We start from the raw sequence: 27,965 nt of genomic DNA, 5'->3' as shown, positions 1-27,965 counted from the left end.
TCAGAATCTTTGTGTTTAGGTCACAAAGTAAAAGTTGTCAGATTTAATGTGTACCTCCTATTTTGCCTGTACAAAAATTACATTTCTCTTTGCTTTGTATTTCTCTTCCTATCTCATCCACAGTCACATGAAGTGCAAAAGAGCCTCAAAATATCCAGCAAGAATTTTCCAAATTAAAAAAAACCCCTTGATTTACAAATAACTTTGATTAAAAGCTTGGTTTGTGAACCAGTGGTAAATCATGTGTTTATTTAGCAGGAATATGTTCCATTGACAATCAACAAAAAGGTAACAGAAGAAAGTTTAGTGGCATTTAATATATTATGCAAAAAAACCCCTGAAGTGTCTTAAAGTGTTTCTCCCATTAAAAACAAATTAATCAGTGGCAGATCCACTGCAAGGAAAGCCACAAAATAAGAATTAGTATCTTAAGCATAATTTTTACAAAGCCTAAAATAACATCAGAACTTATTTTGGGGGTGCTAGTCTAATTTAGGACTAAAGTAATGGTCAGATTCCAGATAAAATTGTTATCTATAGGTCAATCTGAGCAGATGCACTGAGGGTGAATACACTTCACAGTGAGTTCTACGCTTCTCCTATGAGTCTCACAGCAGCTGTAACGACATCCACCAGGACTTTATATGATTTGAGTGGTGCATTTGCAGGTTGCAGGACACTTTTGCTTCACCAGTGAGTGGCTACAGCCAAACAAAGTTTTCAGGTTCTTGCAGTTTCCAAGGAGATCTTGATACTTGCAAGGATTGGCTAAAATAAAAGAGAGAGAAACAAAGATGTGAAATATTGATTGAAAACCAAGTTTTGGTTTGATACTTCTGCATTTTCCAAAAAGATTTGAGTTTTTCTTGTCTATATAATCTTTGTACTTTTACTCTGCAGTTAAAATTGCTTGAATATTATAGAAAGGGAATGCAGGTGGAAAGGTGGGTATCAACCACCTGTTTGAGATTGGAAGGCTCCTCTGGAGGTCAGCTGGTCCAACCAGCCCCTGCTCAGTGTTGTGCCTGTTTTGGTGGGGTATTTAATCACTGTTATTGCAAGGGGTGGGTAATGAAAGGGGCAGCTCTAGGATCTTTCATCCAGATTAGCAGGAAATAACTATGCAAAAGTAAAATGCTACACAGGATCAACATCACTATCTGAGGTAATGCAAATGTTTTTTTTCGGGAGGAGAACAGAGTCACTTACTGCAAAGCCCTTTGTCACAGTGGCCAGGACAGTCTGCACATTTTGGTCCACTTCTGTAAGGTGTAGCTATTTGCATTGCGTTATTTCCTCTGAAATTTGAAAGAAATACAAGGCATGACAAGATTAACATGAAGATCTGGGCCATTAAGAGGAGTTATTGCAGTGAAAGGCATCCAGAAGTTTTTGGATAAAAGTATTTTCATAGGCAGTCATGTTTTAATTTCAGATATGTTTTAAATGTCAGATATTCATAGAATAGAATAAATTTGATTTTAACTAAGAGGGGCAATAAGGCTTAGAGAAACAAAATTAATTGATTATCTGTATAGCATTATTCACAAAAAAATTATGTGCTTTCTAGCTCTCCTTTTCTAATGGTTTGCAAGTGTTTGGGGCTTATAAGGCAATCATAAGATCACAGAATCATAGAACTATTTGGGTTGGGAGAGACCTTAAAGATCATGTTGTTCCAACCCCCTGCCATGGGCAGGGACACCTTCCACTAGACCAGGTTGCTTAATAACCTCAGCAGACCCTTTCTGACACCAGCTGCTTGAGATGGGCTATTTACCTCTAAATATTCATTTGCTGTTGGTTTTCACTTTGCATCTGACTTTCTGCTTTTTGGTCCAAGTTATAGCATAGTTTATGCCTGATTCTGCCAGAGATACACCTTTGTTCATCTGCTGAAATTTCCCTAATAACTGTTACAATGTGAAATAAAATAAATATCACTATTTAGACCTGCTATTAAGCCCACAATTCACATTAGTATTTTTAAAACTATAAAAGGTTAAAGTAGACTGCAGTCATTTTATCCTACACATGGCCAGTGGGGCACAGGGGGTTTTGGAAAGATATCCATAATCCATAATTATCTATATCCATAATGAGTAAGCAGGCAGTACGTACGCAGGGCAGTATTGGCAAACGTAAAAGTACTTGTAGGAGCTTGTAGGGCAGTAGGAAACCGCACATCCAACCTGGTAACTGTTGTACCAGATAAGCTGTAGAATAAAAATAAACACATTATTTCAGTCATCTTTATTGAATTCTCAACAAAAAGCTAACAAAATAACAGAAGGTATTTTTTTCTTTCAGTTTTTTTCTATTCAGCTTTTAAGTTTACAGTTTAGTAGTCAGAAAGAATACATAGAAAAAAGAGTTTATCATCTCCAAATGTTTTTGAACATATTTGCTGGAAGGAGACTTAAGTTTAAGGTCAAATACTTTCATCTTGGATATTTTGTTGTGACAATTCTTAATCAGGAATTTCATCCATACATAGAAAATATTTATTTCTAAATTAAATGTATTTATTTAAAAGTATTTTTAAATTAGAGGTATTTTTAAATTAAAGGTATTTCTAAATTATTTCTACAGAATAGTGTTTCTTTTATGGACAGCTCTTAAAAAATACTGGTTCCATTGCCTCATAATTAGATAGAAAAGAATTTTAATTTATCATTCATCTTCGCATCAGAATGTAAATGATAGATAATAGTTGGATGACACTGATAATTTTTTTTAATAATTATAAATAACTCCCAGCTGCCTTAATTGTACTGCTGTAATTGTAGTGCACTGTGTTTCAGTTTTCCTTACCTGAGTGTAGCTCTCGATATTGACATTTTTGGAGGTTGCTCCATATCCATATTTGAAATTGGAGGACTGACTGTACCATGTTTGGATTGTTTCAGGCCATGTTCTTGGGTAAGATGATAGCAGTATATTCTCACCACAGGTGACACCTGCAGTAGAAGTAAGTCTGGTTTATTCCTTAGGAGAGAAGCAAGTTGTGGGGTGGGAGGTGGGACAGAGGGGTTGGAATTTTAGTCTAAAAAAAAAAGTCTAGGATGCTAATCTTTTTGTCCTGTGATTTTAAGAGGAGGACAGTCCACCTCATCCTCTGAAAGCTGCAGGAAATGTTACTCTGATTTTATGAGCTTTCAGGCACAGATACTTAGATCACAAAACTTTACACAAAAATCCTGTACTTAGTCACACCAACAGTCATCCATGGCACTGTCTTGTTTACAGCAGGAGACAAAAGTGGACACTTGAAAGGTACAGATATAGGGCAAGTACATAATCCTTCTCCAGTTCCAACAAATTGTCCTTCGGGGTATTTATGTGACAAAGATGATAGTTTTGTGTTTAATAATCATAGAATCATAGAATGGTTTGAGTTGTAAGGGACCTAAAGATCATCTAGTTCCGGTCCCTCTGCCACATATAGGGACACCTTTTGCTAGACCAGGTCCTAAAAAGGTATTCTAATAATAATAACTATTCTAATAATCCTAAAAAGCAGTTCTACAACAGATTAAAAGTTATCTTTATTTCTATTTCACATTCCCAGGGGTCATCTGCAAACATTAACCCATCAGCTCAGTTTCCATCCTTGTCACTACCATTAAGGGTTCTCTGCTCCCTTGGACTGATTCTCATCTGACACGTATTTGCCCACTTCTGAGCATTTTTGGCAGCTTTATCGCTCCACACCTGAAAGACACAAAGGAAGAAGTATCCAGGTCATAAATAGGTTAGTGCTGTTCACGAGAAGTAAAAAAAATGGGGAATGGCTTAGGTGTTGTGCACTGAATGTTCTCATGGTCATGGGAAGGGGTCATACCAGTTTACATTCCTGGGGCACAGGAACCACATTTTTTCTACTTTTGAAGATGCCAGAGCAGGTAACTCTGCACAGTTACATCTGATCTCCAGATGCTCCTGATTATTAGGATTTTTGTAACATACTGTTGCTTTCTGTCAGACTTGTGTCTGAGTGAACACTGCAGGGAACAGTGCACTAAATAGCATAGAACTGATTTTCGACCCAAGTACAGCTGAGATGGACTAAGAAGCACCAGCTGAGCTTTGAACCTGGGGAATGTTTGCAAGTCTCACTGTGCAGGCTTAACCACAAAGCACCAACCAGCTCATCTGATCATGGAATAGGGATAACAAGGAATATCGGGAGTGAGAGGGATGGGAGAAATGATGGGCAAAGCAAACTCAGGTGAGGACAAATGGTTATGCAGATCTAGGTCTTTTATCTCCCCCCTGACAGTGTGTGATTCAGAAGCTGCTGCTCGGATTCCTGCTCCTCCTTTGCTTCACATGCTCTTTGCTTCTACCAGGGCATGTGTTTTGCTTTTAGGAATTATGGAATCATAGATAGTTTGGGTTGGAATGGACCTTGAAGGGTCATCTAGTCCAACCTCTCTGCAATGAGCAGGGACACCTTCAACTAGACCAGGCTGCTCAGAGCTCCATTCAGCCTGTCCTTGAACAGTTCCAGGGATGGGGCAGCCACAGCTTCTCTTGGCAATCTCTGGCAGTGTTTCACCACCCTTATAATTAAAAATCTTCTTCCTATATCTAATCTAAATCAACCCTCTTTTAAATGAACACCATTAACCCTTCTGATATTGCAAGAGGGCCTGATAAAATATTTTCCCCCATCTTTCTTATAGACCCACTTTAGGTACTGGAAGGGGCTCTAAGGTCTCCTTAGAGTATTCTCTTCTCCAGGCTGAACAGCCCCAATTTTCTCAGTCTGTCTGCACAGCAGAGCTGCTCCAGCCCTCTGATTGATTTTGTGGTCTCCCCTGGACTCACTCCAGCAGTTCCATGTCCTTCTGATGTTGGGGATCCCAGAGCTGGAGGCAGTTCTGCAGGTGGGGTCTCACCTGAGGGGGCAGAGGGGCAGAATTGCCTCTCTTTCCCTTCTTCCCACACTGCTAGGGAGGAGCCCAGGACACAGTTTGCTTTCTGGGCTGCACGTGGGCGTTGCTGGCTCACGTTAAGTTTCTCATCCACCAACATCCCCAAGTCCTTCTTTTCAGGGCTGCTCTCAAACCTCTTCATCCCTCAGACTGCTTTGATACTGGGGTTTCTCTATCCTCTCTTTTAAGGGAAAAGCAGGCAAGTTGTAATGCATAGCTTACCATCTTCAACATGTTCCTGGCTGTGGGAAGTACAGATCTGCGTATTTCATTGTGTTGATCAAGGATCTCTTTTTGGTTTTTAGACTTAGAATGAGGAAAGGAGAAAATTTTTGCTGTTTTATCTGGAAAACCCTGGAAAACAATGACAATGAAGGCCCAGTTAACAGAAAGTTTAATAGACAAGATAAATTATGAGCTTCTCCTCAATACAAAGTTTCTTGGAAATTCTCAACAATCTTTTATTTGTTCTTCTATTGTTACAATATTTTTTTTCCTTCCCTCCTTGATTTAAACTGCACTTTTCATTAGGAGATGTGACCTTAAATGAGATTTGTAGGTAGGAATACTGCCCTCAGATTTCTCCACATCAAACATGGAGAAAGCTTAGCTCTGGAACCAAATCTCAAGGCTGGCTTAGACCTCTTGTGTGCACTGAAAAAAGCCTCTAGCTCTTGTGTGTTGTAAGCTCTGGAAGTACGTGAAGCTGCATTAGAACTTAGGACTGTTTGCAGACCTTCTAAAGCACCTTAGGTCAAGAAAGCAATGAACGACTTGGGTTGTCTCTTAAACAACGTTGTGAGGGCATCAATTCTTGCACAGAAAAGAGGTTGCAATGCTTACACTGGAGTTTTCAGGCTAAAACATCCCTCAGGAAAAGATTCTTCCTACTTAATATCTAAACCTGAGGCATCTCAGTCTAAGACACCTTCACTGTCTTTGTCATTACAGGAGAGGGCACAGGAAGCTCAGTCCATGACATCTGCACTTCATTTTAGAACTGGAAGAAGCATTTTCTTAAGTACCTCCTCCTCCATTAGTAGTGAGACTGACAGAGATCTGAACAACTAATATGTTGATGCTGAAGTCAGTGAGGTGGGCTCTGCCATTGGTGCAAAGGTCTCTTTTCTAGGCACTGATTCATCTTACTTAATTCTAGATACCCATAAAATAGATGTAAATATCCAAAAGTCATCTCAGTTTACCTTTATGGTCAATGAAAAAAAACATACAATGAGATTAAACTTTGAAATGTCCAAATGTTATGAATGAATTCCACTGCTTTGCCTTCGCAGCTCAACTCTAGGTTTTAAAGAATGTACTTGGTGGCTTAAAATGGCGTCTAATGCCATTTGAGGTGTCCAGAGAGCCCTAGATATGTGTAGCTCACTGCACAGCCACTCGTGAGTGGCTCAGGGACCCTGGAGAGTCTCAAGCTGCACTGAGACATGTTTGGGCAACTGAACCTATCCCAAGAAGAAGGGTAGTACATCTTGTTTAAATTAAGACATTTACAGTGGTAGAAATAACAACTCAGCCACTTATTTTAGGCTGCTGCTCTACTCAGGTAAAGGAAAGAAGCAACTTAGGACATATTTCCCCTGAGATTTATAGAAGAAAGAGACTATTTGGTTCCCTGAAGTACTTATTTTTTTTCATTCATTAATAAGATCTTGATAAACAGCTCACATTTAAATTCCTACATAATAGATCTCTACATATTACAAGGTTAATCCTCTCTAAGAGATTTAAAAATCGTATTTCTGGATCTTAGTTAAATTGTTTATTTGTCTGTGGAAAATGTGTTTTTAAAATTAATCTCACAAAGGGAAGAATATTTTAATAGGCAGAATCACAGAATGGTTTGGGTTGGAAGGTGCCTTAAAGATTCAGTAGCTCCAAACCCCCTGTCATGGACGGGGACACCTTCCACTAGTCCAAGTTGCTCAACCAATAGACAAATAACAATAATAATAAAAATAATAATAACAATAATAATACAAAACCCCATGAAAAATAAGAGTTCCTCTTTGATGTGTTATATTAACATGTTAACAATAATTTCACTCCTGAACTGTAAATATCTGGAGATCACTAGACCAGACTGCACCAGGTCAGGTACCTACACAATGTGCTCAGATATGGCTGTTTTGCATAGATGAATATTCCTACCTGTCCATCACACTGGTGTAGCAGAGCAGCCAGGAAAATGATTGCAGGTAGTAGATCCATTTCTACAGGGGGAAAAAAGACCACAAACAAAAACCCAAAGTCCATTAATCTCTGTTCCATATAGTTCGTGGCATAACATGGTATGTGAGAGAGATGCAAAACTGTTGCAAAGTCAAGCCGGCCCAAAGAAGTTTATTTTAGTGGATCCTGAATATAAGGTGGATGTGCTGAAACTGTGCAAATCAGTGTATGATGGTGCATGGGCACCACTGTCTCCTACAGACAGAAGATTTCACCTCGCATTGAAACAGGGACTGTAAGTAGCATAAAGGAGTGTGTTACTTGGATCAGTCCCCCTTCGAACTTCTTTATTCAAGATATCTTGAATTTGCAACATTTCTTTCATCTTTGCTCCCTTGTATTAAAAAAAAGTCCATTAATGTGTTCAGTGCTGTCACATCAGTGTCCTGCTCAAGCATCATCCATAGTGAGAACTGGTTTTTTGGAGTGGAGCACTAAACATGCCAACAAGTTGTCTCCGTTTCTGTTCCTGTTCCCTGTTTCCTCATTAAATCAATCTCATAAGGGCTGATTTAATGGTGGTGATCACCCTCATGTTACATCTGACACTGAGACATAAAGAAAACCTTCATATATGATAATATTACCAAATAATGTGTGCTATTGCCCTCTGGCTCCTAAGACACCTTATAGAAGCAAATACCACAGAGATACACAGACAGTCTGAAACCCACTTTTGTATATAGGATGTTTTTTCTACATATCAGAAGAAGCAAAAAGTGTATGTCTTTGTACTGACGAGGATATATAAGAGATAATGCAAAGATGTGGCAAAACCCCAAGGTAGACTAACTCCAAATTCAAGAGGCTACCTTAAAACAGACTGATACAAGAGGAAAATAGACAAAAACCATAAACATAATAAACCTTAGATCTGGCCTCTGAGAAAAATCCGCAGTGTGAGCAGTACAAGTCAGTGGTAGAGATCTAGGAAATCCTGCTTGATAGGGAAACTAACACTGTAAAATTCCTTCTTATATCTACTCTAAATTGACCCTCCTTTAGATTAGAACCATTACCCCTTGTCCTATTATGTAATTCAAATATTCATAAACTGAAGGAGTATCTTTGGCCATTGAGTAGTTCCAGCTGCAGCTGGAAACATAAAACATTTCCAGATCCAGATTTAAATGGTTAAAATACTTCTGCACATCTTCGACTGTACCATCAAATCTGTCCCTTGGACTAAAAGTGTTGGGCTTTACTTTCAAAGCCAAAAGATGGTGATTCCCAGATACAATTATCCTTCACTGTCAATAGTGTTCAATCCACTAAATTATTTCTATCCTTCTGAAAAGACAAATGCCAGCAATGCACTTTTAGGTAGCTCTACATGAAAACCTGAGGTTTCATGCAAATTTGATTAAATGTAAAAAAAAATACATAAATTGGTAGATACAAAGCTAGAAACCATGTTCTATTTTAAAAATACGGTCGTGGTTAGCCTGGTGTTTCTCTCTTCAGTAGAACCTTTCTCCTGCCAGCTAAATCAACTTTCTGGGCAAACTAGGTTTGAAAGTTTGGAAAAGGGGGAATATTTGTCTTTTCAGAAACTTTGATAACTTTTCTCTGAGTTTGCACTATTTTCATTTAAAAAAATTCACTCTGTATTAAGAAAAGACAATCAACTTATTGCATACATAATAGGTATTAGATATTTCAGTAGCCTAAATAGTGAAAGCTCGGACAGATAGTTAACATTTAGAGATGACACAATTCTGAGTTCAGCTGTACTGGTATATCCCAATATTCAGGTGAAATAAATTCAACATAAAAATAATCCAAAAGAAATTAGAAAAACATTTCCCATTGTGGACCATGCTCTGCAAAAGGAATTTATTTATGTTCACAGTTGAAGAATGAAGCAAGTGGGTCCAAGTGGTACATTTTGATCTAAAGAAATATGGGAATAAGACTCCACTGATGCTATTTCTCACCCCCACTGGTGGAGGATGTGCTTTCAGAGCAGAAGATACTATTTATTTTACATTCTTCCTCTGAGATAATATAAGCATTTTCTTTTAATTATCACATTTGACAGTGCTTGGATATCAACTCCATTAACCTCCATAGCACAGTGCCCAATCAATACTGCCCAAGTGACTCTTTGGATAAAATCCTAAGACTGAAGTTAAATTTTGCATACTTTACCTTCAGCCAGCCAGAATCTGTCTGTGTCTAAGGAAGCTGTAGGAGAATGAGAGGCTCTCCTCAACCCAGGGCTCTTTATATATACATGTTCCCTTCTTTTTCCTTGTCAATATTTATAGCTGATAAATGACATCAGCTTTGGGGCTGCCCATTTTGGAAGAAGGAACTTTTCTTAAGAAACAGGTGCCTGAAAGTTAACCAATACAGCTCCATTGTTCTGGATTCCTTTTGCTTGTCTCCAGGGCAAGGAAAAAGAGAAGATAAAAGACCTGTCCTTTTGCAGCATTTTGACTTTGACTGGGCCAAAATGCTTCTAGTTTGCTTAGCAAGCTACAGTGCTAATGTGCTCACAAAGTAAAAGTTTAAGGTTAGGGCTGGTTGCTTTGCAATTGTCTTTTCTGACTCTGACAAAAGAGTAGGATAAATATTTTGAGGGAGAGACGTTAGTCAGCAGCTTTGCCACGTGCAGAATGCCCCATGTTGCACAGTGGGCAACACAGTGGTATTTTCTTCCAAGTGGTTCCTGAAATTCCATTTGCTGAACAAAGTTTATATTCCATTAACTCACTAAGGATGTGGTACTAGGCATCACTTTTTACAAGGCATGCAGTGATAGGATAAGTAAGAATGGCTTTAAACTGAAAGAAGGCAGGTTTATACGAGATACTAAGAAGAAATTCTTAATAAGTGCATGGTGAGACCCTGGAACAAGTTGCCCAGAGAAGCTGTGGCTGCCCCATCCCTGGAAGTGTTCAAAGCCAGATTGGATGAGGCTTGGAGCAACCTGGGATGGTGGAAGGCGCCCTGCCCATGGAAGGGTGGTTGGAACTGGATGGTGTTTAAGGTTCCTTCCAAGCCAAACCATTCTGTGATTCTGTGATTTTGTGATTATTGTACACATAACTCACTCCATGTGTTGTTTAAGAGTAAGCTACTTGCAGAATGGCTGCAAGTGTTACATTTTCCTTCTTTGGAGGGATGTAGAACATGTGTTTTGTTCTAATGAGGCATAGAATGATTTGGGTTGGAAAGGAACCTAAAGATCTTCTAGTTTCAACCCCCTGGCATGAGCAGGAATACCTTCCACTAGACCAGATTGTTCAGAGCCCTGTCCAACCTGGCATCACTCAGCTCACCTTTCCTTTTTGCAGACTCTTTGCTTTCACTCGCTTATAAGGTAATATCACAAAGGTAGCTTTGACAGGTCCTTGTTGCTCAAACACAACCTGTCTTGCTTTTTTCTGTGGTGTCTGTTGGCTTTCAGAAGGCATAAAGCATCAGCACAATCTCCCCTGTCCTTTCTTGAGTTCCCTTCCTCGTCCTTGCCTTTGCTGTGGTGTGTTGCACTGAGCACCCTTCTCACCATGCTGGGTTGAGGTTGCTGCCCACACTACAATTCAATACTGTTTCATTGTCTCCAAATTTCTGCGGCATTTCTGCAGCTATGTGCTGTTGCCAGCATTTTAATCTTGAATTATAACCCCTGTGTTGGAAAACACAACTGCCCTTGTTCTTTGTTTGTGTAGCGGGCAGCACTGACGGGAAGTCACTTGCGATAAGGTCTCCCACATCCTTCCATGTTTTGAGATAAGGGAAAAGGTGCTTTTTTTATCTGAAGTGCTTGGGACAATTTTGATGAGACCACGGTTATCACCACGAGAAAGCCTAATAAGCCACCTCCCATGATTATTAAGATTGGATTTTTCTTGACTGCGAGGGGAGACAGTCTAGGATCTCCAGTTTCTCAGTGTCCTGGGAGACACTTCCATTATTTTACTCCATCCACTGTACCCAGAAATTTTCATTAATCCTTTACAGTCACCTGAGCTTTATTTGTACAGTTCAAATGAAATTATACTACTCAAAGTACTTCTTTGAAACATGCCACACCTGTTTAAATACTTAAACACATTTGTTCCATAAAGAATTATTTTCAGATATGCTACAATTCGTGGTCCATGAGCAAAATACTTGGGAAGTAAAAAAAGATTAACAAAGCTGACATCCGAAACCATGGTACAAAGAACAGTTTAGCATAGCAATTTCCACTTCCTCATGTGGATTACCTGAAGGGATAGAACAATTTAATTAAAAAAATAAATTAAGAATTAATTCCAGAGAGTTCTGCAAATATATGTATATTTTTAAAGATAAACCTATGGAAAGATCTTAAAAAATTTCAGCTTAAGACATTTGACTGTAAGTTCTTCTTCCAACACTTGTGTAAACCTGAGCTGCAAAAATGTGATTTAATCTAGAACAAGGAAGAGAAAAATCCAGTTTCTTCAATTCTTTATTTCCAATGAAATTAATGACAGCTCAAATAACACTTTACATTAAAATCCAGGCAGTTCTGTGTGGTTCAGAGTTTGTATAAATCTTTTTCTTAGCTATGCAGAACACCTTGCAGGCTTAAGCTTGTTTGGCAAAAAGGAACATTATTGATTTTTTCCAAGTGACCCAACTCATCTTCCTCTCCATATTATTATTATTGAGGAGACAACAAACAGAGTAATCAATCAGTCAATAAATCAATCAGTTACTGTCAGAGGGGTGGATGCCTCACCAAAAGATCTCTCCCAGGCAAAGGGAAGGCACGTAAATGCCAAGTGTCTTTGAAGGCTGTTAGACTACAGGGCTGAGGTGTTGGGCACAGATGACCTGCAAATTGGAAACTGTGACTGCAGCAGTATTCTAATTCTCCACCATTAGTTTTGAACTGGGGGAGGTGTTGTGTGTTCAGCCAGGATGAAAAGCAGGTAGATAAAATCCGCACTTCTCAGAAAAACACAGCATTCCATGTCTACCTTTGGTCTTCAGAGAGCCAAGCTACTCACCACTCTTCTCCAGCACCTTTCAGTCCAAGCAGATGTTCTGATCAGCTTGGGGCCCACTGTGGTACATCTGCAGCCTTTAGGGATTGAAATTTGCTTTCAAAGGAGACATTTTAGGGTGACCTTTCAGGTGTGCTGTTGGAAGAAGACCTGCAGGCTGGCGGTGCGTTGTGGCTGCCCCATCCCTGAAAATGTTCAGGACCAAGTTGGATGGGGCTCTGAGTAACCTGGTCTAATGGAAGATGTCCCTGCCCATGGCAGGGGTTGGAACCTGATGGTCTTTAAGGTTCCTTCTCACCCAAACCATTCTGGGGTTCTGTGGTTACAGTACGTCCTTTCATGACACTGTGAAACTTGAAACCATTGCCTTGGTGACTATTCATCACCAAGGAAAATAAACAAAAAACCTAAATGAACCACCAGTAACCATACATCAACACAGTATTATGGAATAATTAAAAAAAATTGTTATCCCTCCCTTCCACCCCCATAAAATAACCTGTGAAAAATAAACTGTGCCTTAGAGTTGTTTTTCTACATGGTTCTAAAAAATTTGCAGCAAGAAGAGTTCATGATTTCCCTGGATAATAAACTTTGTTCTTTCCTAGTCTTACTGCTCTATAACTACTTTTAAAGTCTAACATATGGAATTGCAGAAGGAAACTGTGTGTGTGTGTGTGAAAGTCATTTTCATGAGGTCCAAAATGAATTAGTAAATGATTCAATCACTAAAATGATACACTTTTCATATTGAAGCTCAATATGTGTGTGTGTTCATGCTCTTTTCAATCTTCTCTGTTGAAATGTGGCAAAGCTGAGCAGGGTAAAAATGCATAATAGTCTTTTTTAAGCTTGTACAGATTGGCACTTCAGCTACACTTTGGATGTAGTAATTAATTAGAAACATTTTCTAACTCTATACCATGAGACATCAAGAATCTGCCTCCAGAAAAGAAATCTGGGGTAAAACTCATTCCAACTCCTGGGACAACTCAAAAGTGAAAATCTTGTATTTGAGTTAGACTTTTTCATCTCCTTTTAAGTAAATAGATAAAACACACTTCTAAAGTTGCCTTTAGGAAGCAGCTTATCTAATTTATTTAAAATATTAAATTAAAATAAGTGAAACTATCAGGTACGGGTCAATGAGAGAGATAAGCTACATCCCTTCAATCACATCTCTCCCATAAAACAAATAAACCAATGGTTGGCATGAGTGAATGTTAATAATATGGAAGGATACAAGGAAAGTGAACACAGAAGAATTCAACATGGAAACCTCATGTAGAACAGCACTATTTTTTTCAGACGTCTTCCTCTGCAATAGTTAAGTGTAACCAAACAAAACATAGTCATGCACAGTGCATCTTTTAGACCAAATCTGTTATTTAAAATAAATCTGATGAACAGGAAACAGAGAAAACAAACCAAAGAAACGTTTGTTAGAATGCAAACTGACCTTTGATATAGGTGAGTTATTTATTTCTTATTTTTTTTCAAGGACAGTGGAAAATACATCCATTTTCCTCCAGTTAATTGTGGAAGACACAAAGAAATGCAGACTCACATTGTCATTGACATCTCAAATTTAATGATGATCTGGAGATATTTGCTTTTTACTCATGGATAAAAACGGTTTTACAGGCTCAACTTCAGTTTACACTGTTCATGACTTCAGACATGGGTGTCTGTGAAAAACAAGCTACACAAATTGAAGATTTTTGTTAATTCCTTTTTGTTTTCTTCATGAATTTGCTTGAAAAAAGGTTTTCTCTAATTTAACAATAGTGACAACAATGTAGGATCTTCTACTGTGAAATCTTTAAAAAAAGGTGGGCCCTAAATGAATTCTTTTACATGCTTATATTCCTTAAATTGTTTTATATGACCATTTTAGCCTTTTCTTGCATTTTACTTAAGAGTAAACCAGAGGCATTGTAGATGGCACAGAAAGAAGGTTGGTCTTGTAATAGTGTTCAGTTGGTAAAAAATATCTTGCACTTGGTGCAACAGAAAGTTATGTTAAAATGTAAAAGATATAAGGAAAATCCAATTTACAAATCAGCAAATCTTACATGGAGCATTCCATTGGACTGGTTGTAGTAAGCAAATGATAAACATTTGGAACAGTGAAAAGAAGTATTCATCGAATCTCCATTTAAAATCACGGAATCCGAGCTTGAAGAGCCATTTGGAAATGATATTGCTGATTAATTGTAGTTTGACTCATAATAATTTCTGAACTAACTGCATATAGACACAGCCAAGGTTCTTTGTGGAATGGCTTCTCACCATTTTTTTTTTGTAATAGCATAGATTTTATAACACTCTGAATTTGGAAACTACTTGATAAAAGATGGATCTAACCTATATAACGAGAGGGTATTTTACATACACATTCACAGAATATCTTGACTGAGAGGGCTTTCCACGCCCCTCACTAAAGCTGAGCCATTCCATAGCCTGACGTGCAGGAAACATGGGACGGTAAAAAAGGCAAGGAGTATGTAATTTCCTGAAAAAGGTCCTGAGAAAAAGTACTGTAAAGAGAGGCATAGATTTCTGGTTTCTGCATCCTGCAATGTTTTCCCCTTTAGAGAGACATAATTTGATAGAAAACGTACACTCATTCCAGAGAGAGGAACCTAGAACACTCTGTTCTGTAATGGACTGCAGAAAAATAACTGGTAAGGATATAATATTTCCTAATTGAAACTGATACACATCTTTTACAGCTTTCTGCTGCTGGAGAATATCCAGTTACTCACAGCAGTATCAATGATATCTCGGTACACCTGCTTATGTTAGTGCTTTTCTGTGGAAAAGACAGGGAAAAGCAAATACATACAATTCTTCATAAATTGACGAATAGACTCTTTTGAGAGAAGTCATAAGATACGATTGTGTCTGACTAAAAGACGGTATCTAGAATGCAGATTTCTAAATCTGACAGAGGGAAGGAGATCTTCTAGGTCAGTGGAGACCTAAGTCTAAATTCAGCAACCCATATGGAGGCACTTGGCACCATTTCATATAAAACAAGATGTCCAAGACACCCTTGCAGTGCTAAAGATGTTGCAAAGTACATGTGGAAGACCTGTGCCTTTCCACATTGTAGCTGGAGCCCTGGCAAGATACCCTGGGGCACCTCAGGAAGTTGTGGACTCACAACTGAACTAAATGCTTAGATGAATGTGAAAGGCTGAGGGAACTGGAATTGTTCAGCCTGGAGAAGAGAAGGCTCCAGGGAGACCTTAGAGCACCTTTCAGTACATAAAGGGGTTCCAAGAGAGCTCAAGAGGGACTGTGGACAAGGGTGATGACTTCAAACTGACAGAGGGCAGGGTTAGACTAGATGTTAGGAAGAAATTCTTTACTCAGAGTGGTGAGACACTGGCACAGGTTGTCCAGAGAAGTTGTGGCTGCTCCATCCCTGGAAGTGTTCAAGGCCAGGTTGGATGGGGCTTGGAGGAACCTGATCTAGTGTGTGGCATCCCTGCCCATGGCGGGGAGGTTTGGAACTTTATGATGTTTAAGGTCCCTTCCTACACAAGTCATTCTATGAATATTAATTGACTGCTCTATAGCAATGCAGGCATTATGTGCAACTATGAAATTATTAATTATAACTCTTAAATCTAACTTAAGATACAGATCCACTATCAGATTACAATTTTATAAATAATCTGACCCAATCCTCTTCCCCCTGCCAAGATGTTGACCTGATACAAAATACATTGGGTTGTTCAGTGGGTGCCCCTCAGCTGTTTTGGGAGACTCATATCCACAGGTTGGCATCACTGGTGTCTGCAGGTGTCCACACTCTTGCTGACAGAAGATTCACTTTCTAGTACTCTTTGATTCTATTCTTCATTTTCCATTTTTTCTGAGTTCGACCCCAGATTTTCCCTGACCTTGCACCCCATTACCTCCTCTCCAACCCCTCTCAAATAAACAGTCCTTTCCTAATCCCATTTTCCCCTTAGAACCTAGTTTTACTTCTATGTATCCAAGCCATATTTCTGAGCATTCACTATGCAATCTTGACTGTGTATGGTATTAGTGGCACAGTAAGTGTGAGTGCCATTGCAAACCAAACCAGCCCTGCCATTTTCCTGTTTGTACTGTCTATATTTACTTCACCATATCCAGCCACTTGACATGATTATTCCATTTGAGCCTTGATTCTCCCACTTGAACACAAGCAGGTTCTTATCTCATGTTCCAGCAGTTTGCATACCAGAGCAGTAGCGTAACTTGTTTCACATTTCTGCTTTGGGTATGTAAAGGAAAACATAAAAGTTCCCTTTTAAGGACTTTGCTACCACAAGGCCTCTTCATCTCACAGGCTTGCTTGATGGAAATTTGAAATATTAGATGTGTTTTGCTATCAACATAGCTTCCATGGGTTTTTGCATTGCTTTTTCAATAATTTGATTCAGATCAAATGAGGTCAATGATTCAAATGCTCCTTTAGTTCCTTTTTTCCAGTGGAAGTTCCATATCCATCTTTGCAAAGCTCTAAATTACTTCTTCCGTGTGATGACTGCCTTCATGTAGCTGAGTGTTGGAATCATAGAATGACTGAATGGTTTGGGTTGGAAAGGACCTTAAAGATCACCTCATTCCAGTGGGCAGGGATGACATCCACTAGACCAGTTTGCTCAGAGCCCTGTCCAGCCTGGCCTTGAAACTTGTTCGTGGTTCAAAGTTTTGTTCAATTAGTTCTTTTAAGTATTGGAGGTGAATTCCATCAGCCTTGACTCCACCTCTACCATTTCACTGCTCTCTGTAATCTTGCAGGTGGATCTATCCTGTCTTCCATTGCATGAGTACCATTTACATGGAGATTTATTGCATTTCCCCTGTGTATGGCCAGGGGTTTAAATGTCATTGCCTGGATTATCCCCAGACCTGTGCAGCTTTAGGAGAGAAATAGAAAAAATCTTTTACATCATGACATTCTCATATGACAGATCTGCAGGTTGCAGTCCCACAGACTTTTGTCTTGCTTGTCCTTTGCTCTGTGGAAAGCAAACACTTTGAGTCAGTGAGGTACCACTCCCACAGAGCCAGAGTGTTTACCAGGAAATTTGCTGTTTGCCAAAGTAATTTTTCTCTAATATTCCATATTGTACAAGCAGAGAATTTTTTCATCTGCTCCAAGAACACTTTTAGTGCCAAGCACCAAATCACAAACTCTATTGAAGTTATCAAATAATAACTTATACAAGTTAATGTATATTTACTTTAAAAGAACGTCATCATCTGAGGGTGTAAGTTTAAGAACAACTGACTACTCCTTTCCTTGATTTTCCTCCCTAAATACTTTCTTTCTTTCTTCCTTTCTTCCTTTCTTCCTTCCTTTCTTTCTTTCTTCCTTTCTTCCTTCCTTTCTTTCCTTCCTTTCCTTCCTTTCTTCCTTTCTTTTTTTCTTTTCTTTCTTTTTTTCCCCTCTTCTTTCTTTTCTTTCTTTTCTTTCCTTCATTGATGAGGATTAGATTGCTCAGCTGGCTGTTGAAGTTGTGCATCACAGAGGTTGTTCAACCTGGAGAAGAGAAGGCTCCAGGGAGACCTTAATTGTGGCTTTCCAGGGGGCTTAAAAAAAAAAAAAAGGAAGGAGAGCAACGTTTTACATGGGCAGGTAGGGACAGGTCAAGGGAGAGAGGTTTTAAATTAAAGGAGGAGAGATTTAGATTAGATATTGGGAAGAAATTCTTTGGTGTGAGGGTGGTGGCAGAGGTTGCCCAGTGAAGCTGTGGTTGCCCATCCCTGGAAGTTTTCAAGGCCGGGTTGGATGGAGTTTGGAGCAATCTGGTCTAGTGGAAGTTGTCCCTGCCCATGGGAAGGGGTTGGAAATAGAAGATCTTTAAGGTCCTTTACTGTCCCAGTCATTCTAGGATTCTATGACTCTATGACTTTATGATTCTATATGCTGCAGTTCTGTGCAGGGATTTTCCTTAGGGGACCACTTCCAACCTATGTGGAGGTTTTGCACCTCCAGCCTCCAGGAATGACCAAGCACATGAGTTAAAATGTAGGCTCAGCCTTTGAACACGGAGAAAGTGAATGTAACCCAATGCACTGCTGAATATTCTCACTAATAAGCAGCTCCAGACAGCAACTGTCCTGTGAGAGTGGTGTCCCTTTGCTTTCTGATGGAGACCACCTATCTATCCCCTTCCTGGGCAGGGCAGGATGGCTAAGGGCACACCCTGTACACACAGCAATTTGCTGGAGAGACAATCTGGGGATACAACTGCGTGGGTGTCATGACAGAGGCTTTCTCACCTCTTTACAAGCTCTATTTTCCACATTTTTATATGATTTTGATAGTTTTACTCAGGTGATGGTATCTGATTGAAGTTTTAAACCTACACACACTGACATATAGACAGAAGGGCTTTATACTGACACAGATTTATTATATTAACACAGACCCACTACCAGCAGGGACAGCTGTATCACTATCAGACACTTTCATGTCAGAGCAACTGAAATTACAGTCTTGGCTTGTGCTGCTTTAGTTGTCCTTGGGTTGATGAGATTGTCTCTAGGAGTCCCTGGAAATTTTCACTTTAATGTGAAGTACCCTGCCCAGTGTTGTTTCCTTATGGAAGATGCTTTTTATGGGTGCAAATTGAAAGAGGGGAAATTTAGGTTAGATATTAGGAAGAAATTCTTTACTGTGAGGGCGGTGAAACAATGGAACAGGTTGTCCAGGGAGGTTGTGGATGTCCCAACTCTGGCTGTGCTCAAGACCAGGGTTGGATAAGGCCTTGGGCAACCAGTGGAAGGTGTCCCTGCCCATGGAAGGGGGGTTGGGACTAGATGATATTTAAAGTCCCTTCCAACCCTTAACGTTCTATGATTCTATGACATTTTCATCTAACCATTGGCCCTGGGTTAACAAGCTGGAACCTCAAGCCTTCCTTGTAGATTCACAAAACTCAGGACCAACTCAGCCTTGACATATCCAATGATGTAACTAAGAATTGACTTGACCTTCTGGTTTACCAGCAACAAATTCTTATTTGCATTTGAGGAAAAATGGAAATTTTTAGTGACACTGAAACTGTTCAGTTTTCCACCAGAGGGCACTCCTATATTTTCAATGAAGGCAAGTTTCTGAACGAGATTGAGCAGTTTTTCGTAGCTTGGTGAGTGTGTTGCAATTCCAGCTGCGACATGGCAAGGGGAAAAATGCAGGAGCAGAATCACCTGGTCACACATCTGCCAGCACTGGGCATCACTGGGCAGCCTCCTATGACAACTGATGGGGCACAGCAAGGCTTCAGTATTGCACGTGTATCAGGCTGATGCATGTGAAATAAATAATCAGTTCATATGCACAGTGTCTGATGTGGCCAGGATATGATCCAGATTAATGCAGGATTCAAGGGATATGGGTCTTCCTCCTGAGGGGGAAAAAGGCCTCCTTTCTCACCAGTGTTGGTACCAGATTTCAGCATTTTCTAGGAAATATTGTATCCCTTGCACTGTCCTGTGATTTTACCTTTGTTCATGAAAATTCACACTGTAACAAAAATTAAATCTTCCACAGTTGATGCAGCTTGGGTTGATTGTGTAGTTTTGATACCCAATAATTTATATCAATATATAATTAAAAAACAACTATCTGCAGTCAAATCTGTAGAAACTGAAGCATCTGTTAGTTTAGCTGGACTATGTCTCTGTCAAGGACATATATGTATATCATATATATGTGTATATATATCCTTATCATAAATTATAGGGCTTTTTTGACCGTATTTTAGCTTTTATTTGGTTTTAGAATGATATTTCAGTAGTTAAGGTAAACACTTGGAGGAAGAAATCCAGGCAGTTTGTATATTAATGACAGAAGAGAAAGCATAGTTTTTTTGGGGGAAAAAAAAAGCCAAGGCTTTTCAATGAAAAATACTTTAGAAAATTATTAGGCACATTGTTTTATTAGGCACACAAAATTAAATCACATTTCTTAAGACTCTGTCAAGGCTGAATTGCTTCCTAGGGATTTATTAAAGTTAGATTAATTCTTTAGTTACTGGAAGATTTCGCAGAGGCATCTTAAGGAGGATATTAGATCTTCTGGTAATTTGATCAAAATATATATGAACAGAGTCAGCAGAGATTGGAATTATGGCAAACCAAACAATTTACATGTTCTGGCACCATGTCAAAAGTGACAGATTCTCACAGCAAGTCGTAAACTGAACAGGTGAACACTTTACCCTTCTTCTAAAGTCAGTGAGAAGGAACAGCCTGAAACCAGACTGTCACACTCAACTCTGCTCCAATGAAACATCCCTGTTAACCTGCATTCAGGTGAGACAACACAAGGGAGAACCAGGCTTAGCTAACACAGGGGTGACCATGTGCCCTTTTTTCAGTCCTTTCTTCTCAGTTGTATTTTTCCTGTGGACACCTTTGGCACATTTTTTTCTGTCACAGATTTTTTTCCCAGCTGATTATAGCTCTGCAAGAGGTGCTTACAGAATCATTGCTCTTCACTGGTCCTACAGTGAGAATCAGACAAAATAATAGAAAAGCCAGGCAGCTTTTAGTTACAAATGCTCTTTGTAATAAGGTCTTCAAGGTCCCTTCCAACCCAAGCCATTCTATGATTCTACAGAGATGATTTGTTTGGCTGTTCTGTGGTGACACCTCTCCCTCTTGCTACATCCTGTGCCTCAGTCACTGTCTGCTTTGACCAAACTCATCATCTGTAATATAATTTAAGGGAGATCAAGAATTTGGGGTCTCCTATGAACGTGTGATGTTGTAGATGATCTCTGTGCTTTCAGGATTTGAAAAGGGGAAAATAACTAGTTCATCTGTTGGGATTAGTCACTTCACTTCTCTGGAGTGTTTCACAACTGCTTATCTTAATGTGCTTCTTAAACTTCTTCTCTTGACCAAGTGCAGAAAATCTTTCAGTGTTTAACCACCTGCCAGTATCTCCACTGTTCAGTTTCTGGCTTTTCAACCACCACCCTTTTGCTCTGCACATCCCTCACCTCCCAGCTCCACCCCAGCCAAGCTGGTTGTCATTAAAATTAACCTCACTATAGATACAGGTCACTCGGATTTGCAGATGATGAGGAAGACTTGCCCCTGCAAGAGCATGATCTGGACTACTGGAGTGGGATTCGTCTCAGCCAGCTCTAGAAACCAGGGTTCTACTTCAGAGACATTCTCCTTCTGCTGCCTTTGGACATAATGGAGGCACTTCAGGTCTGCATTTCACCTCCTCTTCTTACAGCAGGTGCCTGAGACAGGTTGGATAAGCAGATAAAGTAAATGACTGCTTGGACATCACCAAGAATTTTAAAAAAAAGTATCATATAGGTCAAGCCATTCACTATTCTATATCTCTTTCAGGGTAAGGTTGAGGAATATAATTGTTTTGAGAACAGAAGTAAGGGAGAGCTGCAAGGACATGAATGCTATGTCTATAGTACTATGTGTCTAGGATAACTTTTGGGTCTCAAGGCCAGCTGGTTTGGGTCTGAACACTCTACCTCTTGAACCATGTCTTCCAAGCTGCTGATAATGAAGGGCCTTTGGCATTATTAACCTTTCAACCATGGCAAGGCTTTTTTGGAAGGTCATGATGGTTGGTCTAAGCCAAGCTAATGTCAAAGACTAAGATTATAAAGGTACAGAAAACCACGTCAGTGCTCAAGCCTATGTTCTGTCTCTCTGTAATGTGTCAGTACAAACGGACATGGAAAAAAGAATGGTTGGAAACATTTCGGAGGAAGATCTAGAAAAGAAAGGCCTAAAGCTAAGAAGAGATTCAGGTCATGCCATGGAGACAGCATTTACTCTTCCTACTGTAGAAATCAATTAGTGATGGACAACAGTGTGTATGTGTCGAGTAAAATACATGGGGAATGTGTTTTAGACTACAATGGACACATGTGAGGTAGACCCATGTGAGTTCATGTTTATGTGAAACAGAACTGCAAGGTCATCAGGAGGAAAACCTACTCCCAATGGATTCATCTTCTCATCAGCATGTTACCTTTGGAGCCTGCTTGATGGTGTCTCTATATGGTCTCTAGGAATGATCAAATTGTGCTGTTTCCTCTGTGAGAATCAGTGCAAAATTATACCTCTTCACTTCTTCAGCTGCTTAGCTGCTCACAACTACATCATTCCCACTATGTGTGAACACACATGATGTGTACACACATCACCCACTCCTGCCCTAGATCCCAGGGCTATTTTTAGAGTGTGCATTTGCTGGCATGCTTCCCAGTTGCACAGTCACAAAATACACAACACATCTCATGAGGAGGGACAACACTACACACACCACAGGTATTCCATATATATGGAATATTCAGGCATGCTGCACATGCTGCTATTTTGTCTTTCAAACCTGCCTGCTGCTTCCCCAGAACTGAGCTCATACACTCACTCACCCACATGGTGTCCTTAATGTGACACACCTGCTGGAAGCAGCAGCATGGAAAAAATTTGCTTTTCGTGAAGAAAAATACATCTCACAGAATCACAGAATAACAGGATCAACTAGGTTGGAAAAGACCTCTGAGATTATCAAGTCCAACCTATGACTCAACACCACCACGTCAACCAGACTGTGGCACAAAGTGCCACATCCAATGTTTTCTTAAACACCTACAGGGATGGTGAATCCACCACCTCCTGGGGCAGTCCATTCCAATGTCTGATCACTCTCCCTGTAAAGAATTTCTTCCGAATGTCCAGCATAAATCTCCCCTGGAACAGATTAAGACTGTGCCCTCTTGTCCTACTGCTGGTTGCCTGGGAGAAGAGACCGACCCCCACCTGACTATAACCTCCTTTGTCATAGAGTCATAGAATGGTTGGAAGGGACATTTAAAGATCATCTAGTTCCAGCCTCCCTAAAATAGACAGAGACACTGACAGATGACAAAGCTTTCATGGCTGCTGCGGTTTAGCCCTAAGAGGGAGCTGAGCCCCACAGCTTCTTGTTCACTCCAGCTTTGTAGGATGGGGGAGAGAATCAGAAGGGTAAAAGTCCAAAAGCTCTTGGGTTGAGGTAAAGACACTTTAATAGGTGAAACAAAAGCTGCACACATGTAGAAAGCAAAATCTGGAGTTCATTCACTATTTCCCATGGGCAGGCAGGTGTTCAGCCATCCCCAGGAAAGCAGGGATTCATCTCATGCAATAGTGACTTGGAAAGACAAATACCATTACTCCAGAAGTCCCTCCCCTCCTCCTTCTTTCCCACAGCTTTTGTTGCTGAGCATGATGCTATATGTTACAGAATATCCCTTTGGTCAGCTGGGATCAGCTCTTCCACCTGTGTTCCCTTTCAGTTTCTTCTGTACCCACAGGTCCCTCACTTGTGGGGCAGCATGAGAGGCAGAGAAAACCTTGACTCTGTGTAAGCCCTGCTCAGCAGTGGGTAAAACACCACTGTGTAATCAACACTGATTTGGTCACAAATCCAAAACATTAAGAGTTACCATGAAGAAAATTAATTCTAGTCCAGTCTAAGTCAATATAGTGGCAAACAGTTTCACTGACTACAAAGATGAAGACCCATAGAAATTGCTTTTAGCAGTCTGAAATTATCCCCTCATTTTTCTGTAGATCCTGCAGTGCAGTACCAGCCCTGCGTGTAGATCTTTGCCAACCCAGACTATGACATAATGCCTCTGTTTGAGAATAAATGAGTTTCCTATGAATTGTTCCACAAATTTGCCAATTTCTCTCCCTTATCCTCTTTAAAGACTGTCAGTAGGACTAAACTGTCTGTAGATGGCTAGAGTAATTCAAGATGGGCATGGACAGACAGGACAAGGGGAAATGGCTTTAAGATGAAGGAGGGTAGATTTATGTTAGAAATTGGGAAGAAATTCTTCCCTGTGAGGGTGGTGAGGTACTAGCACAGGTTACCCAGAGAAGCTGTGGCTGCCCCATCCCTGGAAGTGTTCAAGGCCAAGTTGGAAGGGTCTTTGAGTGACCTGTTCTAGTGGAAGGTATCCTTATCCATGGCAGGGGGTTGGAACTAGATGATCTTTAACATCCCTTTCAACAAAAACCATTCCATGATTCTATGATTCTATGGATCCTACCTCCTATATTAATTTTCCTGATGTTTTAATGGGTAAACTTTGCTTTGGTTTACTCAGGAGCCGTGTGGTCCCTCTTGGCCAACCAGTGCTCGACCTGAATAATCTTGTTTTATATTAACTGGTAATGCGTGGATTGGCTGGCAACTATGGCTCATTAGGTGAGGGGTCAGCCTAAATGGCCTTGTTATTTGGTGTTATTTCCTTAAATGCAGCAGAAGCTAACGTGTATTGTGTATCCCCTCCTGGCAGGATGGGCCTCCTGCTGCCACCCACTGACGGCAGTGGGTCCGATGCTGCAGTTCACAAAGTGAACAAAGACAACTGGGGCTCAGGGGAGATGCTTTGTGCAGAAGATGAGATCAGGCTCAGACACTGAGCTGCTTGGGGCAATGTATTATTAAATGCTATCTACTGATATGCTACTTCTGTAGGAGCTGATTAATGACATCCTGCTTTATTATTCCTTATCTTTTATCTTCACCTTGTTTCACAGATGTAGCTGGCAGTACACGGCACTAACCACAGACCCGTGGCACTCATTAGATGGTGGCTGCTTCTCACAAGTGCCATCAGGCATGCAATTCCTGCTCCTGATTCTGCTAACGATGCTGGTTAACACATTGCTGTGTTGCTGTTCAAGCCACCTAGACAACATGGTCTTGTCAGTCTGGAATGAGCTTATCTTTTACTTATCATTTTCTTTGACACCATCCTCTGTAAGCTGAGAGATAAATACATAACAGACTCTGCAATGTATTCCCCTGGCACTAAATTCTTAGCAGCAACACTGCAAAGGGATTTCAACTAACAAGTGCTTCGTTTGACCTGTTTTATATTTTGTTCAAGTGATGCAGCTGAAGATCTTAAGGCACATTTAAACTAGAAGCATATTCTTGTTTAGCCATTCCCCATACCTCAGGAATAGCTCTGTCTCTGAGAGAATGTGGAAATTTAATTCCAGCATCTTAGGGCAGGTACAGGGTACAGGCAAGTCAAGCACATCCAGTTGCTCAAGGTCCTGTTCTTAGGGTATCAAGGGTTTCACCTCGAAAGGTGAAATGAAGCAGGAACAGGATGCGAGAGGAGGAGTGTATGGTCTGATGTGGGGATCCCAGTGACCATAGGGACATATTAGGGACAAGGCATGCTACCTTGCAATTATGAAGAATATATTATAATGGTTTTTAAGTCTTTTACCAGAACTGTCTTATTGCAACATGACCCTTTGATACAACAGTCAGTCACTGAACTGTCCTCATGCCCTAGAAACATCAGTAGCTGGACCACACATAAAGCAGTAGTCATAGAGCACATGGCACAGGATTGTGTCCAGATAGTTCTGGAATATCTCCAGTGAGGAAAACTCCACAACCTCTCTGGACAGTCTGTTCTTGTGTTCAGTCCCTGTACAGCAAAGAAGTTCTTCCTCCTGTTCAGGTGGAATTTCCTGGGCATCAGTTCCTGCCCGTAGCATTTTGTCCCATTGCTGGGCACTCCCGAGCAGAGCCTGGTCCATCCTCTGCCCCCTCCCTGCAGACACTGACAGTCACGTATGAGGTCCCCTCTCAGCCTCCTCTTGAGGCTGAACAGCCCCAGCTCCCTCAGCCTTTCCTCATCAGAGATGCTCCAGTCCCTTCATCATCTTTGTCACCCTCCACTGGACCTGCTCCAGGAACTCCATGTCCCTCTTCTCCTGAAGAGCCCAGAACTGGCCACAGCACTGCAGATATGCCTCACCAGGGCTGAGCAGAGGGGAAGGATCACCTCCCTAGACCTACTGACAGTGCTCTTCCTAATGCATCCCAGGATACCATTGGCTTTCTTGGGCCCCAGGGCACACTGCTGGCTCACAGAGAAGCTTATTATCCACCAGACCCCCAGGTCCTTCTCTGCAGAGCTGCTTTCCACCAGGTCGGCCCCCAGAGGAAGGTTATGGACATCACATGGAAGCTGTGCAATTAGCTCTGGCTGTGGGTACTGTCCATCTGTGCAGCTATTCCTTGCAGTGCCAGAGGTCTCCATCTCTGCCCTCTGCACAGGAGGATCACAGATGTGTGTGTTCAATAGCATGTATGTGCTAGGTCTTATTACTTTCATTTGAACCATATCTCCCTAGTTTGGAAATTACTTTTGTGGCTTTGTCAAACATGCTACCAAAGCCAAAACAGCATCCACTCATCTGAGTGACTCACTGAAGAGAGTTTGTTTTGGCAAGATCAGTTCGTGAAGGATCCATGCTGATATTTTATGCTCCACTGATTACAAAATGACAGGTAAAAAATTTGCTCTATTATCTCCCTGGAAATCTAAATTAGGCTTATTGACCTTTATTCCCTGGTTCCTCAGGGGTGAGATGTATCAGGATTGATTTTTACCTCATTACACTACTTCTTTGCTCTTATGAGTGACTGAAAAATCAGTTCTTATAGTATGAGTTACAGTGGAAGGGAATAGAAATCACTATAAGAAAGACATTGAGGGGTTGGAGTGAGTCCAGAGAAGCGCAGTGAAGCTGCAGAAGGGTCTGGAACACAAATCTGATGAGAAGCAGCTGAGGGAGCTGGGAGGGTTCAGCCTGGAGAAAAGGACAACCTTATTGCTCTCCTGAAAGGAGGTTCTAGCCAGGTAGGGGTCAGGTTCTTCTCCCAGGTAACAAGAAGAAATGTCCTCAAGTTGTGCCAGGGCAGGTTTAAATTGTACATTAGTGAAAACTTCTTCACAGAAAGGGTTGTCAAGCACTGGAATAGGCTATTCAGGGAAGTGGTGGAATCACTACTCCTGGAAGTGTTAAAAAAATGTGTAACTGTGGTGCTTAGGGATATGGTTTACTGGTGGATCTGGCTGTGTTAGGTAAATGGTTGGACTCGATGATCTTAGAGGTCTTTTCCAACTGTAATGATTCTATGATTCTGTGATTTCTTTCTTCATAGTAAAGGACTCTCTTAGGAATGAGGGTAATGGTTCTGCCTATTTCCTTAATGGTAACAACATTGGATTAGCTATTGCAATATCCTCATTCTTACTTGAACCTGTGTTAATTATTTAAGGGTGCAGTCAGTCATGTTCCAGCACTCACACCTATGCCCTAGCATTTCCTAATTTACTAGTAGACACGTCCCCAGCTGGTAGGGCAGGATGTCATGGAGGGGAAAAGTGGTGGAGATGAATGAGAAAAAAAAAACAGCTGCAACATCAAGCGCTTTGAGTTGTGAAATTGGGCTTTTTACTTAATAATCATTTTCACACTAGAAGAAATGCCACTGAAATGAATGAGTCGGAAATGTGTGCTGAAATTATTCCATGCCAAAGGCTCTGGGACTTGAAATCTTCAAGCAGCTTTCTTACTAAAAGAGGACTGCAATGTGAAGCCATTGGAAGGTGAGACTAAAATAATATTTATTTCCACTGTTGATTGCACAGAAGAACATCTTGCCACCCAAAGGTCACAGAGTGGGGATTCCATGTTATTTATTCTAATTGTTACTTCTTTCTGAAGGAGAATCTGATGGAAGGTTGTTTACCTGACTTCTGATTTTGCTTAGGAAATCTTCAGTTTCTCACATGACCTGTTTGTGTTTATGCTGTTAAAGATTTAGGCTCCCATCAAGACCTAATGCTAATAAAGTTGGTGGAAGTTTAGTGAACTTTGTTTCATGGCAATAAGAAAGAATGAAAATTACCATGAA

General features: G+C 40.5%; 1 protein-coding gene and 1 long non-coding RNA gene across 2 annotated transcripts; one reads left to right on the top strand and one right to left on the bottom strand.

Moving 5' to 3' along the window:
- Positions 1-498: 498 nt before the first annotated feature.
- CRISP2 (cysteine rich secretory protein 2) lies at positions 499-9,374 on the bottom strand. Its single transcript, XM_027663476.1, has 8 exons — positions 9,345-9,374; positions 7,113-7,174; positions 5,163-5,294; positions 3,624-3,714; positions 2,815-2,960; positions 2,122-2,216; positions 1,210-1,298; positions 499-768 (listed from the first exon to the last, which is right to left on the bottom strand). The coding sequence occupies exons 2-8, from the start codon at positions 7,170-7,172 to the stop codon at positions 641-643; spliced, it is 741 nt and encodes a 246-aa protein (XP_027519277.1). The 5' UTR covers positions 7,173-7,174; positions 9,345-9,374; the 3' UTR covers positions 499-640.
- Positions 9,375-18,112: 8,738 nt separating this feature from the next.
- LOC113956668 lies at positions 18,113-25,031 on the top strand. Its single transcript, XR_003530920.1, has 3 exons — positions 18,113-18,215; positions 21,253-21,415; positions 24,773-25,031. It is a non-coding gene; the product is annotated as an uncharacterized LOC113956668 (long non-coding RNA).
- The last annotated feature ends 2,934 nt before the right edge of the window (positions 25,032-27,965 follow it).

Source organism: Corapipo altera, unplaced genomic scaffold (assembly GCF_003945725.1).
Source record: "Corapipo altera isolate COAL_440 unplaced genomic scaffold, ASM394572v1 116, whole genome shotgun sequence".
NCBI lineage: Eukaryota > Metazoa > Chordata > Aves > Passeriformes > Pipridae > Corapipo > Corapipo altera.
Note: the sequence above shows the minus strand (reverse complement) of the source record. Positions and strands in the feature narration are given on the sequence as shown.

Excerpts from the sequence above, each read along its gene's own strand:
- CRISP2 (XM_027663476.1), bottom strand. The coding sequence starts at position 7,172 with ATGGATCTACTACCTGCAATCATTTTCCTGGCTGCTCTGCTACACCAG. Across the intron at positions 3,715-5,162 it reads CCAGGAACATGTTGAAGATG|GTGTGGAGCGATAAAGCTGC; the intron begins GTAAGCTATGCA and ends TGTGTCTTTCAG. Across the intron at positions 769-1,209 it reads CTGTGACAAAGGGCTTTGCA|CCAATCCTTGCAAGTATCAA; the intron begins GTAAGTGACTCT and ends CTTTTATTTTAG.